Source organism: Corythoichthys intestinalis, chromosome 22, assembly GCF_030265065.1.
Source record: "Corythoichthys intestinalis isolate RoL2023-P3 chromosome 22, ASM3026506v1, whole genome shotgun sequence".
NCBI lineage: Eukaryota > Metazoa > Chordata > Actinopteri > Syngnathiformes > Syngnathidae > Corythoichthys > Corythoichthys intestinalis.
This window is the reverse complement of record NC_080416.1, coordinates 29,554,656-29,567,886: the sequence shown is the minus strand read 5'-3', so window position 1 is coordinate 29,567,886 and position 13,231 is coordinate 29,554,656. Positions and strand designations below refer to the sequence as shown.

The 13,231-nt window shown below is 38.3% G+C and overlaps 1 protein-coding gene across 3 annotated transcripts in view; it reads right to left on the bottom strand.

Annotated features, from left to right (window-relative positions):
- Positions 1-6,944: 6,944 nt before the first annotated feature.
- The window catches only part of ubp1 (upstream binding protein 1), a 30,052-nt gene continuing 23,765 nt past the window's right edge, over positions 6,945-13,231 (bottom strand). For all 3 annotated transcript variants that reach the window (XM_057828278.1, XM_057828279.1, XM_057828281.1), the window contains exons 12-16: positions 12,067-12,157; positions 11,865-11,983; positions 11,652-11,794; positions 8,579-8,630; positions 6,945-8,508 (exon numbers count right to left, since the gene is read on the bottom strand). In XM_057828278.1, the coding sequence (XP_057684261.1) occupies positions 8,471-8,508; positions 8,579-8,630; positions 11,652-11,794; positions 11,865-11,983; positions 12,067-12,157 (443 nt within the window). In that variant the 3' untranslated portion in view covers positions 6,945-8,470. The remainder of the gene's footprint in view (positions 8,509-8,578; positions 8,631-11,651; positions 11,795-11,864; positions 11,984-12,066; positions 12,158-13,231) is intronic.

Here is a 13,231-nt window from a genome sequence, read left to right as displayed (position 1 = left end):
GGCACAGACAGTCTGCTTATCTCGAGGAAAGGAGGCAAGCTGTCCCAAAACATCGGATAAACATGATGGCTGGGATGAGTGCTGAATCAGACAGTGTGCACGCAGGATCAATCTCTCCTCCAAAAATGGAGCCGATAGTCGCTGAAGGGGAAGTGACTAAGCTAGCCCCGCCAGGCTGTGACCAACCCTCCTCTGCTGAGGCTCCACTGCCTCAACGGAAGGAGACCCTGGTAGCAGGTGATCGACCCCCTTCAGACGAGACTCAAGAAGTGGCTCCATCAGCTCAACAGGAGGAGAACGACCCGACCGTGCAATCCTCTGCTGTCGAGGCCCCATCCAGCACCAAATCCTCGCACTCCAAGACGCCACCATGCCGCCGACTCCAGGCTAAGGCCCCATCCAGCCCCAAATCCTCACACTCCAAGACGCCACCACGCCGCAGACTCCAGGATAAGGCCCCATCCAGCACCAAATCCTCACACTCCAAGACGCCACCACTCCTCCGACTCAGTCAGGCTAAGGCCTCATCAAGGCCTAAATCCCCACAGTCCCGGAAGCCACCCCGCCGACGACTTAGTTTGGATGGAATAATGAGTCAACCTGATTGGGACTCCATGGGTCTAGATAGCAAGGTTAACCAGTCTCTTGATCTCCTCAAGTTCATGTCTTCGCTTCCACCCTGTACCTGCCACACCCGACAGGTGCCAGGGGAAGATGGCAACAAACCAACCAGCCTCCACTGGAATTCTCTCGGGGCAAAGCCAAAGCACTACAACTCTGGAACTACACGGTATTATCCTTCTATGGAGGGAGCCATGTTTGCGACACCAATATGATGTGCACCGGGTCCAGGCTGTGAAAACATTACAAAGACTTTTCTGTCCCAGCAAAAGCCGGGGCCTTATGGAGTACAGTATGTATGCTCAACAATCCCAGTGGTGATAAACAACAAAAAAAGGGCTAGACTGGTGAGAAATAAAAAACGTTCAATAAATTCTGCCAACCTGTTAAACATAGTATGTCATTCCCAAAGCTCACCAGTGAATCCAGTCTGGCATCTCCAATTGGCTCTGCTAAATATTAGATCTTTAGCTGGCAAATCTTTCCTAATTAATGATTTTATCTGCAAACATAACCTTGACATGTTGTTCCTAACAGAAACTTGGTTAGATCAAGATAAGAGTTCGACAGTTCTGATCGAGGCAACCCCCGCAAACTTCAATTTCTTTAGTGCGCCAAGAACCCATAAGAAAGGAGGTGGGGTTGCCAGTCTGATCAGGGACAGTTTTCAATGCACAAATATTTCATGTGGTCAGTTTGATTCCTTTGAGTATATTGTCATTCAGCTAAAAAGCCCTTGCAGAGCTGCCTTGGTAACAATTTACAGACCACCGAAGTATAACACAATGTTTTTTGATGAGTTTACCAAAATACTGTCTTCCGTGTGCATGGACTTTGATTGTGTTGTTTTAGTGGGTGACTTTAACATTCATGTTGATAATCCTGAAGAAGGATGTGCTAGAGAGCTTTTAAATATTTTGGATACATTTGGTTTATCTCAGCATGTCACAGTTCCAACACATAACAGAGGGCACATACTGGACTTAATAATATCCAAAGGTCTTAACATCTCTGAGGTCACAGTGAATGATGTTGCTCTGTCTGATCACTACTGCATTATGTTTAAAATGACCACCCCTGTCCATCCTCTGAAAAGGGAAACAGAGTTTATTAGGAAGCGTTACATTCGTGATAACACATGTGCGTTATTCACACAGGCCTATGCCTCATTATTAACCCCTACAATAGCTCCAGTGGAAGAACTTGTAAACAGTTTCAGTTCCGGTGTGATGACTGTAATGGACACTATTGCCCCGATTAAGACAAAAACCTTGTCAAGAAAGAAGAGGTCACCCTGGAGAAATGCCATACTAGCTATAAAACAAAAGCAAGTTTGTAGACGAGCAGAACGCAGATGGCGAAAAAACAAACTCCTAGTTTTTTATGATATCTACAAAGAGAGTCTTCGCAAATACAACCAGGAACTGAAAAATGCTAGACAATCATATTTTTCAGAGATCATTAGTAGAAACACCCACAATACTCGCACACTATTTTCTGTTGTTGACAAACTGACAAACCCACAAGCATCAATACCTCAGGAATTGGCATCTGAGGTGTCCTGTAATAATTTTGCAGCATTTTTTACACACAAAGTACTAATGATTAGACAGACTGTGTGCAACTCCGGATTAACAAATGTTACACTAAATGCCTCCCAACATGTCCCCCACGTCAATCTTAGACAGTTTAGCCTCTTGGACTATGCCACTTTAACAGAAATTGTGTCGAAACTAAAGCCCACAACATGCTGCCTTGACATCCTTCCTTCAAACTTTTTCAAAACTGTTTTTCATTGCATAGCCCCAGACATACTTCAGATTATAAATACTTCCCTCCAAACAGGAGAGTTTCCTCAGACTTTAAAAACTGCAGTAATAAAACCTCTCCTAAAAAAACCTAATCTGGATGCCTCAACCATTAGTAATTACAGGCCAATATCAAATCTGACATTCCTGGGGAAAATTATCGAAAGGGTTGTGTTTGAACAGATCCAGACTTTTATGATCCAAAACAATCTTTTTGACTCATTTCAGTCTGGATTTCGGCCACAACACAGCACCGAGACCGTGCTTATCAAAGTCCTAAATGATATTCGTCGGAATACCGATGCAGGCAAATCATCTGTTCTGCTACTATTGGATCTCAGCGCCGCATTTGACACGGTTGATCACAACATACTACTCAGCAGATTGGAACAGTGGGTAGGGCTTACTGACACTATTCTTCAGTGGTTCACATCCTGTTTACATGATAGGGATTTCTTTGTGTCAATCGGAAATTATCAGTCAGAACGAACCAAATTCACGTGTGGAGTCCCTCAAGGGTCAATTCTTGGACCACTCTTATTTAACATCTATATGCTTCCGTTAGCTCAGATAATGGAACAGTATGACATCTCCTATCACGCCTATGCAGATGACACACAACTGTACATTTCTGTGTCCCCACATGATTATAGTCCCTTAGTCTCCCTGAGTAAATGCATTCATCAAATCAATGAATGGATGTGCCAGAATTTTCTCCAGTTAAATGTGGAGAAAACAGAGGTGATCATTTTTGGGCCAAAAAAGGAAAGGTCAAAGATAAGCAGCCAACTTAGCACAATGTCACTTACAGCTACAAATCAAGTCAGAAACCTTGGCGTAATTATTGACTCAGACCTAAAATTTGATAGCCATCTAAAGTCCGTCACTAAATCCGCTTATTACCACCTAAAAAATATAACCAGAATGAAGGGGCTTCTGACTCAACAAGACATGGAAAAACTTATGCATGCATTCGTTTTCAGCAGATTGGACTACTGCAACGGTATATTTACAGGTCTTGATAAAAAATCAGTCAGGAAGCTGCAGCTAGTACAGAATGCTGCAGCCAGAGTCCTCACAAATACAAGGAAGCTGGACCACATTACACCGGTTTTGAAATCGCTACACTGGCTTCCAGTGAGTCAAAGGATAGACTATAAAATACTACTGCTCGTCTACAAAACACTTAATGGCCTTGGACCAAAATACATGCTTGACTTGTTAGATTCCTATGAGACATCTAGACCCTTAAGGTCGTCTGGAACGGGTCTTCTGCATGTTCCAAGAACAAGAACCAAGCAGGGTGAGGCAGCATTTAGTTATTATGCTCCTCACCTCTGGAACAAGTTACCCGAAGGTCTGAAGTATGCTCAAACCGTTAGCTCATTTAAATCAGGGCTAAAAACGCTTTTGTTTAGCACTGCATATCCATAACTGTCTATATATTTCAATCTACCTGCCTTCTATTCCTCTTGTGCTTATCTCCATTGCTGATTTCAATGATTATTATTAGTAGTAGTTTTTGCTTTATTTCTATTTTTGTTTTATTTTTATTTATTTATTTTTATTCTGTGATTAAATGCGATCTTTTGTCTTGGTTTTTACGTTGTGTTGATTTAAATGTGATTTTTATGGTTTTCATGTGATGTAAAGCACTTTGAATTGCCTTGTGTTGAATTGTGCTATATAAATAAATTTGCCTTGCCTTGCCTTATGCTTTTAACAGAATGTTAATAATGTTAATGCCATCTTGTTGATTTATTGTAAAATAAACAAATACAGTCCTTAAGTACCGCATGCTGAATATATATATATATATCCATCTTGCGTCTTATCTTTCCATTCCAACAATAATTTACGGAAAAATTTGGCATATTATATAGATGGTTTGAATTGCGATTAATTGCGATTAATTACGATTAATTAATTTTTAAGCTGTAATTAACTCGATTAAAATTTTTAATCGTTTGACAGCCCTAGTTTTAAATAATTAAAATACACAAAATATTAGTACTGTACTTTAGTAACAAATCGTGGACTGGGCCACATAACCATCTTTGAACAGAAATGTATTAGTCTACAGGTTTTCACGACCATATCCCAATGACAATCACACAGGTATGACATTTGTTAGTTCAAGCAGAGTAAAATAATACATATTCACAGTAGAAGAAAGTCGTTTCCATGTGGGCGCTCCCGTCAGGAGGAACATTTCACGCAGGGCGGCTATTTTTCGGCACAACACCTGATGTTGGGCTCACCTTCTTGCTGCGCGACCTTGGCGACGAGCTTCGTAGTCCCCGTCTGATGATGTCTGCGATCGTGTTGGCATCATATTGATGTTTTCGCCGCTGTCTGACGGCTGTCGACACAAACGCATCATGGACCGAGATAAACAAACCATGCTGCTTTAGAGATTTGCCCTTTTAACAATGGACACACAGCAACTACTAAAATCACCGTTTATCTTCTCTGTTACTGCAACCAACCGCCACACATGCCTTCACCATTTTGATTAATCAATGTTAACGATTGTCAGGAAGGTTTTTTGGGTTCGTTTGCTAGGCGATTCCTTAGACAAGCAGAAAAACACGCAGTAATAGGAGGAATGTACGCAGCGGTAATATGTAAATACGATGAGCTGACGGACAATATGACGGCACCAGTCAGGGGAGCGGAGTTGTGAAGTCACGTGATTGGGGTCTTAAGGAAAGTCAATTACATGTAATGACACTTTTCGGCCACCAGGGGGGCCTGGACAGCCCCCCCCCCAAACTCTGCTTATGCCCAAAACATTTGAAACAAATAGAACTTTCGAGAGGCACGCTTTTCATGGACCAATAACAACATAAATTGAGTCAAAAAAAAGTGTAAATGACACATCAAGAGACTGGAAAAAATTCTGAAATCATTTATTCCCAGCACGTGAGCGCTTTGTGCACACACCACAAGCAGAATCATCGACGTTCAGGCTGGACATGAAGAGTGGTTACCTCACTCGCTCGACACGCACACAAACACGGCCCTTGACTTTTATTATTATCATCTTTTTTTTTTTTTTTCTTTTCCCCCAGATATTTTTTACGGTGCTGTGTGGCGGATAAGAGGAAGGAAGGAAGGTGAGCATGAACGACTACCGACTATACACGCACACGGTTTGTGAATTTTCAGTGCAGGATGGTTGGTCTCATCTCCAAAAAAGTAGGACAGGACAAGACAGAACAGGACGGGACGACGTCAGACATCATCTCCCGACTTCCACATGCAACATGACTGGCATTGCCACAAATTCAGGATCAAAACGGGGAGGAAAAAAAAAAAACTACACATGCACATTCACACGTTCAAGAGGCGCGACTACAAACTACACTGCATGTGCGTTTTTTTTGTTTGTTTGTTTTTTGAGTTTTAGGCACACACTGAAAAGAAAATGTTAAACTTGAGGAAGATTTCTTTGGGAAAGAAAAATGACCCCAAAATTCAAATTGTGTATGTTTTGAGGCAGAACTGGACTTTGAGAAAATGATTTTTGATTAGAAGAAAAAACTTTTAGGGGGAGTTTCAAGAAAATGCCATATTAAGACAAAAGAATCCTATGCATGAAAACAAAAGTTGCTTTAGAATAGTCATTAGTTTTTCGAGATTTGTCCTAATTTAAGAATGAATTTGGAATTCTTTTAGGAAAAGAATTATGTTTTGATGAAGCCGTATTGTAATTGTATTTTTGGGGGGAGAAATAAATTCATATTTTTGGAAAACAATCCATATTTTGGAGCAAAGCATTTCTTAAAAAAAAAAAAAAAAAAAAAGTTGCATTTAAAAAAAAAAAAAAAATAACAAGAATTGAATTTTTATCTTGTAAATTCTCAAAAAAATCTAAATGCTCCAATTTTCATCACATTTCGACAAAAAAAATCCTCCAAGTCGTAGAATTCTGAGAAAAAAAAAATTAAGTTACATTTCAGTTTTTTTTACAGGAAAAAAACCTTTTTTAAAAAATAAAAATACAGAAAGAAAGTAAAAACTTATTTTGATGCAAGAATTTTTTTTTTTTTTTTAAATGTGTGTTGAGAAAAAGATTTTTTTGTAATATAAAATCATATTTTTGGAAAATAATATTTTGGAGAAAATGATTTCTCAGGGACAGCATTTCTTGAAAAACGTTTCCCAAATGAACAAAGAAATGATTTTACTGCCCCCCCCCCCAAAAAAAACAATTCAAGAATTGTATTTTTAGCTTTAAAATTCCAACTCATCCAATGTTTATCACATTTTGACCAAAAAATATTCTTCCAAGTTGAAGTAGTAAAATTCTTAAAAAAAAAAAAAAAAAAAAAAAAAAAAAAAGAAAACACATTAAGAAAGTAAAATCTTTCTTTAATGCAGGAAAAAATGTTTTTAAAAATTTGTATTGAGGAAAAATAAGATTTTTTAAAAAAATATAAACTCTGTTTTGGAGCGAAGAATTTCACAGCAAAAGCATTTCTTGGGGGGGGGGGGGGGGGGGGGGGGAGGTCTTGATCTTACAGGGAAAAAAAATCTTTTCCAGACTTCTATCCTTTAAAATTCTCATAAAAATCCAACTGATCCAATTGTTCTCATCTTGAATGACACCCCCAAAAACATAAGTATTCTTCCAAGATAAAATAGTAACAAATTACCAAAGTAAAACTCTATAAAATAGCATCACTTAGAAAGTAAAATACTATTTTAATGCGGGAAATAAAAGATAAAAACTTTTTTTTTGTGGGAGAAAACTTTATCAAGACGTTTTTTTTAAATACAACATTCTCGCCCCCAAAAACATTTTTTGCCCCCCCCCCCCAAACATAAAAAATAAATCCTCCATTGGCGATGATGGACGTCCAATTAAGTTGCTTTTTTTCCATCGTGTTTCTATAAATGAACTGCTAATCACTAGTAAACGTCGAATCCGTTTGAACTGGGTGGGCTGGCAGCCAACGAATATTCAAATAGGTTGGCCAATGAATTAAACGCACAGACACAAAAATACAAATACAATACAAAAGAACCCACTTAAATTCCTGTCGTTTAAACAATATTTTCTTATCAGCGTGGCCCAAACATTTCGAGACATTTTTCATCTATTCATTCCGCGCTCGCTTTGCCGCTCTACATACATAAAAACAAAAAAAATGATAAAATTCCAAGGATCGGACGTGGAGCTGCCGTGATGTCCGTAGGACGCCGCTGACGAGCTTCTCGTGCACCGACGCGCGAACAAACAAACCAAAAAAAAGTGACTCTCTCAAAAATTATTTGGTCCTCCATTGACGACGAACCTGGTCTAAATCGAGCAAACGGCGACTAAAAATCGGCGAGTAACAGGCGGAAAAAAAAAATTTGGACGCTCACATAATTTCCATAACATTAAGATACCTCCCTGAAGTCGCCACCCCCTATCAGACACAAATTTATATAAAAATGATGTCAAATGTTTGTGCTGCTATCGTTTTTTAATATATTTACAATTCTTTTACACGTCAATCTGAAGTCAACCAGTCCCGCACAAACAAAACTTTTACTAGCACAAATGAAGCACAAACACTTTTTAACCATTTTTAATCAAAATGGGGGGGCTGGTTGACCTCAGATTGACCTATAAACGAATTGTACATACCTTAAAAACGATAGCAACACAAACAATTGACATCATTTTTATATAAATTTACGAATGATGGGGGGCCAACTTCACCGAGGTCATTAAGATGACGACCACCCTGCTTCTTCTCAATCGGGAAGGCGAGCAAAAAATGCCGTTCCGTACTGGCCTAGCCGCTTGCGTGACATATTAAAAAAACAACAACAAAACGTAAAAAGCCCAAAAACAAACGACGAAGAAGCTCTCCAGCCAGCCAGCGCCTCTCTCCTCTTGGTGTGTTTTCAATATGAAACAGTGGAAACATCCCCCGCATGTCAGATTCTAACATTTTTACACGCCTCTTTTCTTCTGTGGTCTTGCTCGTCCATCCGATTGAGAGCAGGGAGGTTAAAAAGGAAAGACGGTGGGTGGTCATGGCCTACTTCAGGATGAGATGGAGTCCTTCGCCTTGCTCGTCTGCGAAAAGAGTGGGGGGCGTTAAGCAGTGGGACTGTGGACGTCTCCGGGGAAAAAAGCCCAGACTCACCTTTGACGGTGCTGATGACGAAGCAGCTCTCGTCCGTCAAGTTGTACACCATCTAGGAAAAATGCCGTTCAGAGTCAGGGATGTCTAAAGGTTTTCTACAAGTATCAGCAAATCTCATTTAATGCCACTTTAAACTAAGGCTAGGTTCATACCGCAGGTCTTAATGCACAAATCCGATTTTTTGTCATATCTGTTTTTTTTAATTTTATTTCTTTTATTCAGGCTTAATAAATAAATACATAAATTAAAAACTTTACTCTCGAGTCACCTTACTGAGAGAAAATGGCACTGTGGAAAGAGAAGGGAGGCGAGAGAGGGGAAATATAATTATAACAGACCTGGCATTCACATATGTGGACATCACATTTTGGGTCATGTAGGTCACACTTGTTTTGTTTTTTGTTTATTTTTTTGCTTAATTTCTTTTTTTTTTATTTAATATTGGACCCAAAATAGTCACTTGCCTATGGAGGTTGATTTGTGTCTTTATTACTCAATCAAAAAAAAAAAGTTGCTTCAATCAAATAAAAAGTTGTTTCAATCAAAATACTGGACTGTCTCAGAAAATTAGAATACACAATATTCTAATTTTCTGAGACAGTCCTGTATATTGTTCTATGTAAAGGACGTCAGCCAAGGTCGGCCCCCCACATTTTTACCACGCCAAATCTGGTCCCCTTTGCAAAAAGTTTGGACACCCCTGCTTTAAATGGTGGATTAATGTACAGGACTGTCTCAGAAAATTAGAATATTGTGTATTCTAATTTTCTGAGACAGTCCAGTATATATTTTCATTCGAAAAAAACGTCTCTTCAATCAAAAAAAATGTGTTTGAATGCAAAAATAAATTTGAAACTCAAAAAAATCTATTTGAAAACTATTTTTCTTTGATTGAATTTTTTTTTTTTTGATTTAAGTCAAGTTTTTTTTAATTGAAACACCATTTTTGATTGAAGTCATGTCATTTTGCGTTTGGACCACATTTTGGCTAGGACATTTGTGTCTTTATTATTCAATCAAAATTTAAGTCGCTTCAAACAAAAATAAAAAATATTTTCAAAAGAAAAATCACTTCAATCCAAAATTTTTAAAAATTCAATCGTAGAAAAAAAGGTTTGAATGTGAAAAAATATTTGAGACTCAGAAATTTGCATTTGAACACTTTATTTTTCATTCAAACTGTTTTCTTTGATTGAAGCAATCCTTTTTGTGTTCAAGCCATATTAGGGGTAGGACATTTGTGTCAAAATCATTCAATCGCAATAAAAGTTGCTTTAATCAAAAAACTATTTTTAATCAAAGAAAAAAATCATTTGCAAAAATATATATTTTTTGAAAATATATTTTTTTTATTTGAAATATTTTTTTTTTATTGAAGTATCACTTATTTTGAAAAGCAAAAAGTTTTAAACTTTTTTTTTTTTCAAAGTGGAAAAAGTTTTGAACACACTTTTTTTTTGAAGTGGGAAAAGTTTTGAAGGCACTTTTTTTCAATTGAATGATTTTGACACAAAGATTCAACTTCAACGCTAGTTCCGGTGTGTTTGAGTGGCAGCTGATTGCGCCAATGGCATAAAAGTATGAAGCAAGAATAATGGCCATTGGCCACCAGGTCTCCATCCAGCCATCGGAGTCTCCTGGAGTCCAAGCCGAATATAGGGCACTGGTACGGGGGTGTAACATCGGCATTTCACCGGAGTACGGTGCCCTGCTGCTTAATGTGATTCAACACGGCGAACTTCACCCGCTGCCCTGACATGACGGTTGGCAATCGGTTCCAACCGGAGTGTCCGCGATGCGCCGGTACAAGAGTGGTCGGCGAGTGGCCCAACACTAGCCTGCCCAGTACGAGAGTGGACTACCGGCGAGTCGCCGGCGTCCACGCCTGGAGCCCCGTCTCTTCAACTTTGAATGAGTGTCGTGTCATTCGCGGACCGTCCACTCGACAGCCGGCCTCCGTGCCTGGGGGGTGATATCGGGGTCCGACCAGTGTGCCGCGACAGGGCAACGTGCCGTTGCGGGTACTCCGGTGAAATGCCGATGTTACACCCCCGTACCAGTGCCCTATATTCGGCTTGGACTCCAGGAGACTCCGATGGCTGGATGGAGACCTGGTGGCCAATGGCCATTATTCTTGCTTCATACTTTTATGCCATTGGCGCAATCAGCTGCCACTCAAACACACCGGAACTAGCGTTGAAGTTGAATCTTTGTGTCAAGATGATTCAATCGAAAGTAAGTGCCTTCAAAACTTTTCCCACTTCAAAAAAAAAGTGTGTTCAAAACTTTTTCCACTTTGAAAAAAAAAAAAAAAAAGAGTTTAAAACTTTTTGCTTTTCAAAAAAAGTGATACTTCAATAAAAAATATATATATTTCAAATAAAAAAATATATTTTCAAAAAATATATATTTTTGCAAATGATTTTTTTCTTTGATTAAAAATAGTTTTTTGATTAAAGCAACTTTTATTGCGATTGAATGATTTTGACACAAATGTCCTACCCCTATTATGGCTTGAACACAAAAAGGATTGCTTCAATCAAAGAAAACTGTTTGAATGAAAAATAAAGTGTTCAAATGCGAATTTCTGAGTCTCAAATATTTTTTCACATTCAAACCTTTTTTTTTTGTTTGAAGCGACTTAATTTTTGATTGAATAATAAAGACACAAATGTCCTAGCCAAAATGTGGTCCAAACGCAAAATGACATGACTTCAATCAAAAATGATGTTTCCATTAAAAAAAAACTTGACTTAAATCAAAAAAAAAAATTTCAATCAAAGAAAAAGTTTTCAAATATATTTTTTTGAGTTTCAACTTTATTTTTGCATTCAAACAAATTTTTTTTGATTGAAGAGACGTTTTCTTCGATTGAAAATATATATTTTGATTGAAGCAACTTTTTATTTGATTGAAGCAACATTTTTCTTGATTGAATAATAAAGACACAAATCTACCTCCATACTTGCCGCCCTTTAATAGGTTTAAGTGGTTTGGTCTAATGCAGTACACAACTTCACCACTGGATGTCACTCTTAAGCTACTAGTTAAACTGAGCCATCTCAATTCCCACCTGGTCGCTGAGCAGGATGTGAATGCCAGTGGGTCCTTGTCTGTACACCTGGTTTATGGTCCCCAGCGGGAGGCAACACACGCTAGCCATCTTGCGGATCAGCTCGGCTGCCGTCAGCTCCTCCAGGTACAGAGCGTGGTACACTATGGAAAAATACAAACCGTTTTCCTCCCATCTGACGGCAAGTCCAATGACCTTCCGAAAGCTTCCTACCGTGTAAACTGGGCGTGACACCCTGTTCGCCGTTTTCGCTGCTGGCGTGTCTCTCCAGCAGGGGGCTGTGCTGAGGGGACTCCTGACACACGTACAGGGTCAAACGAGGACGCACGGATCTAAACACACACACAGGGACACAAAATGAATGTCAAGCACGCTAAATGAGGCTGAAAGAAGGCAAAAGGGCGAGAGGACGCACTTTGATTTGAGTGCATTGAAGAGTCGGATTCCGTCTGCGGGACCGCAAATCTGGACCAGGTCGTCCCGGGTTAGCTTTAACAAATCAGAACCTGGGCGGCAAAGAAAGAAGATGAATGTTGACATTAGAGGTGTCCAACTCCAGGTCCAGGGGCCAGATCTGGCCCTATGTGTCGTTATGTGTGGCCACCAAAGTGAGATGCAATGTTTTTATTTCTCACAAAAATGTAGTTTGATTTTAATGTATCGCGTGATGATAGATGAGTACAAAAATTAGAATATTTACTGTTAAGTTTAAAATAAAAATTGAATAAAAAAAATAAAACCTTTCCCCAGTTAAAAAACAAAAAACATTTACGGCTCTTCCCTTTTTGCCATTTTTAAACATATATATTCATTTAAAAAAAATAAAATAAATTAAAAAAAAAATGGGGGGGGGGGGGTAATTTTTACTGTTAAAGTTTAAAATAAAAATTGAGTACAAAAAGAGATTTACTGTTTGTGTCTGTTTTGTTTTTTTTTAAATCAAAACAAAAATACACAAATATTAATGGCTTTTCCTTTTTGTGACTTTAAAATATATATATATAAAAACAAAAATATGGGGGGGGAGTATTTGCTGTTTTCATTCAACTTAAATTCCCTTTATTAATAAAAAAGCTACAGAATAAAATAAAGAATGAATAATATAAGAATATATATAAAGTCATGTGAAAAAAGTACGACACCCTATGACAGCCAGTGTGTTTTTTAACATATTTGGTCTTATGGATATTTAATATCAATTTTAACAATCTTGAGAGATTCAAGTAATAAAACTAAACAATTAAAACTGGAAAAAAAAAAAAGATTTTTTATAACTTTCTGTAAAATGTCATTTTAAATAAATGCAATTTCTGTCGAGGAATAAATTAGGACAGCCCCACATTCAATCCCACTTAAAATGGCTAAAATCACACACAGGTGTATCAAATCAGGCGCACATCATTACCCAGGGTTTTGAAGAAAGCTTGCCTTATTTAAACCTCACATTTAGTTTGGTGTGCCCCTGACTGTTTAAGTGAAAGAAAACACCAAAGTGAGATCAAAGGAGCAGTCTGAGGCCTTCAGAAAGAAGATTGTAGACGCTTATTAGTCTTGTATGGGATTTTAAAAGACCTCAAGAA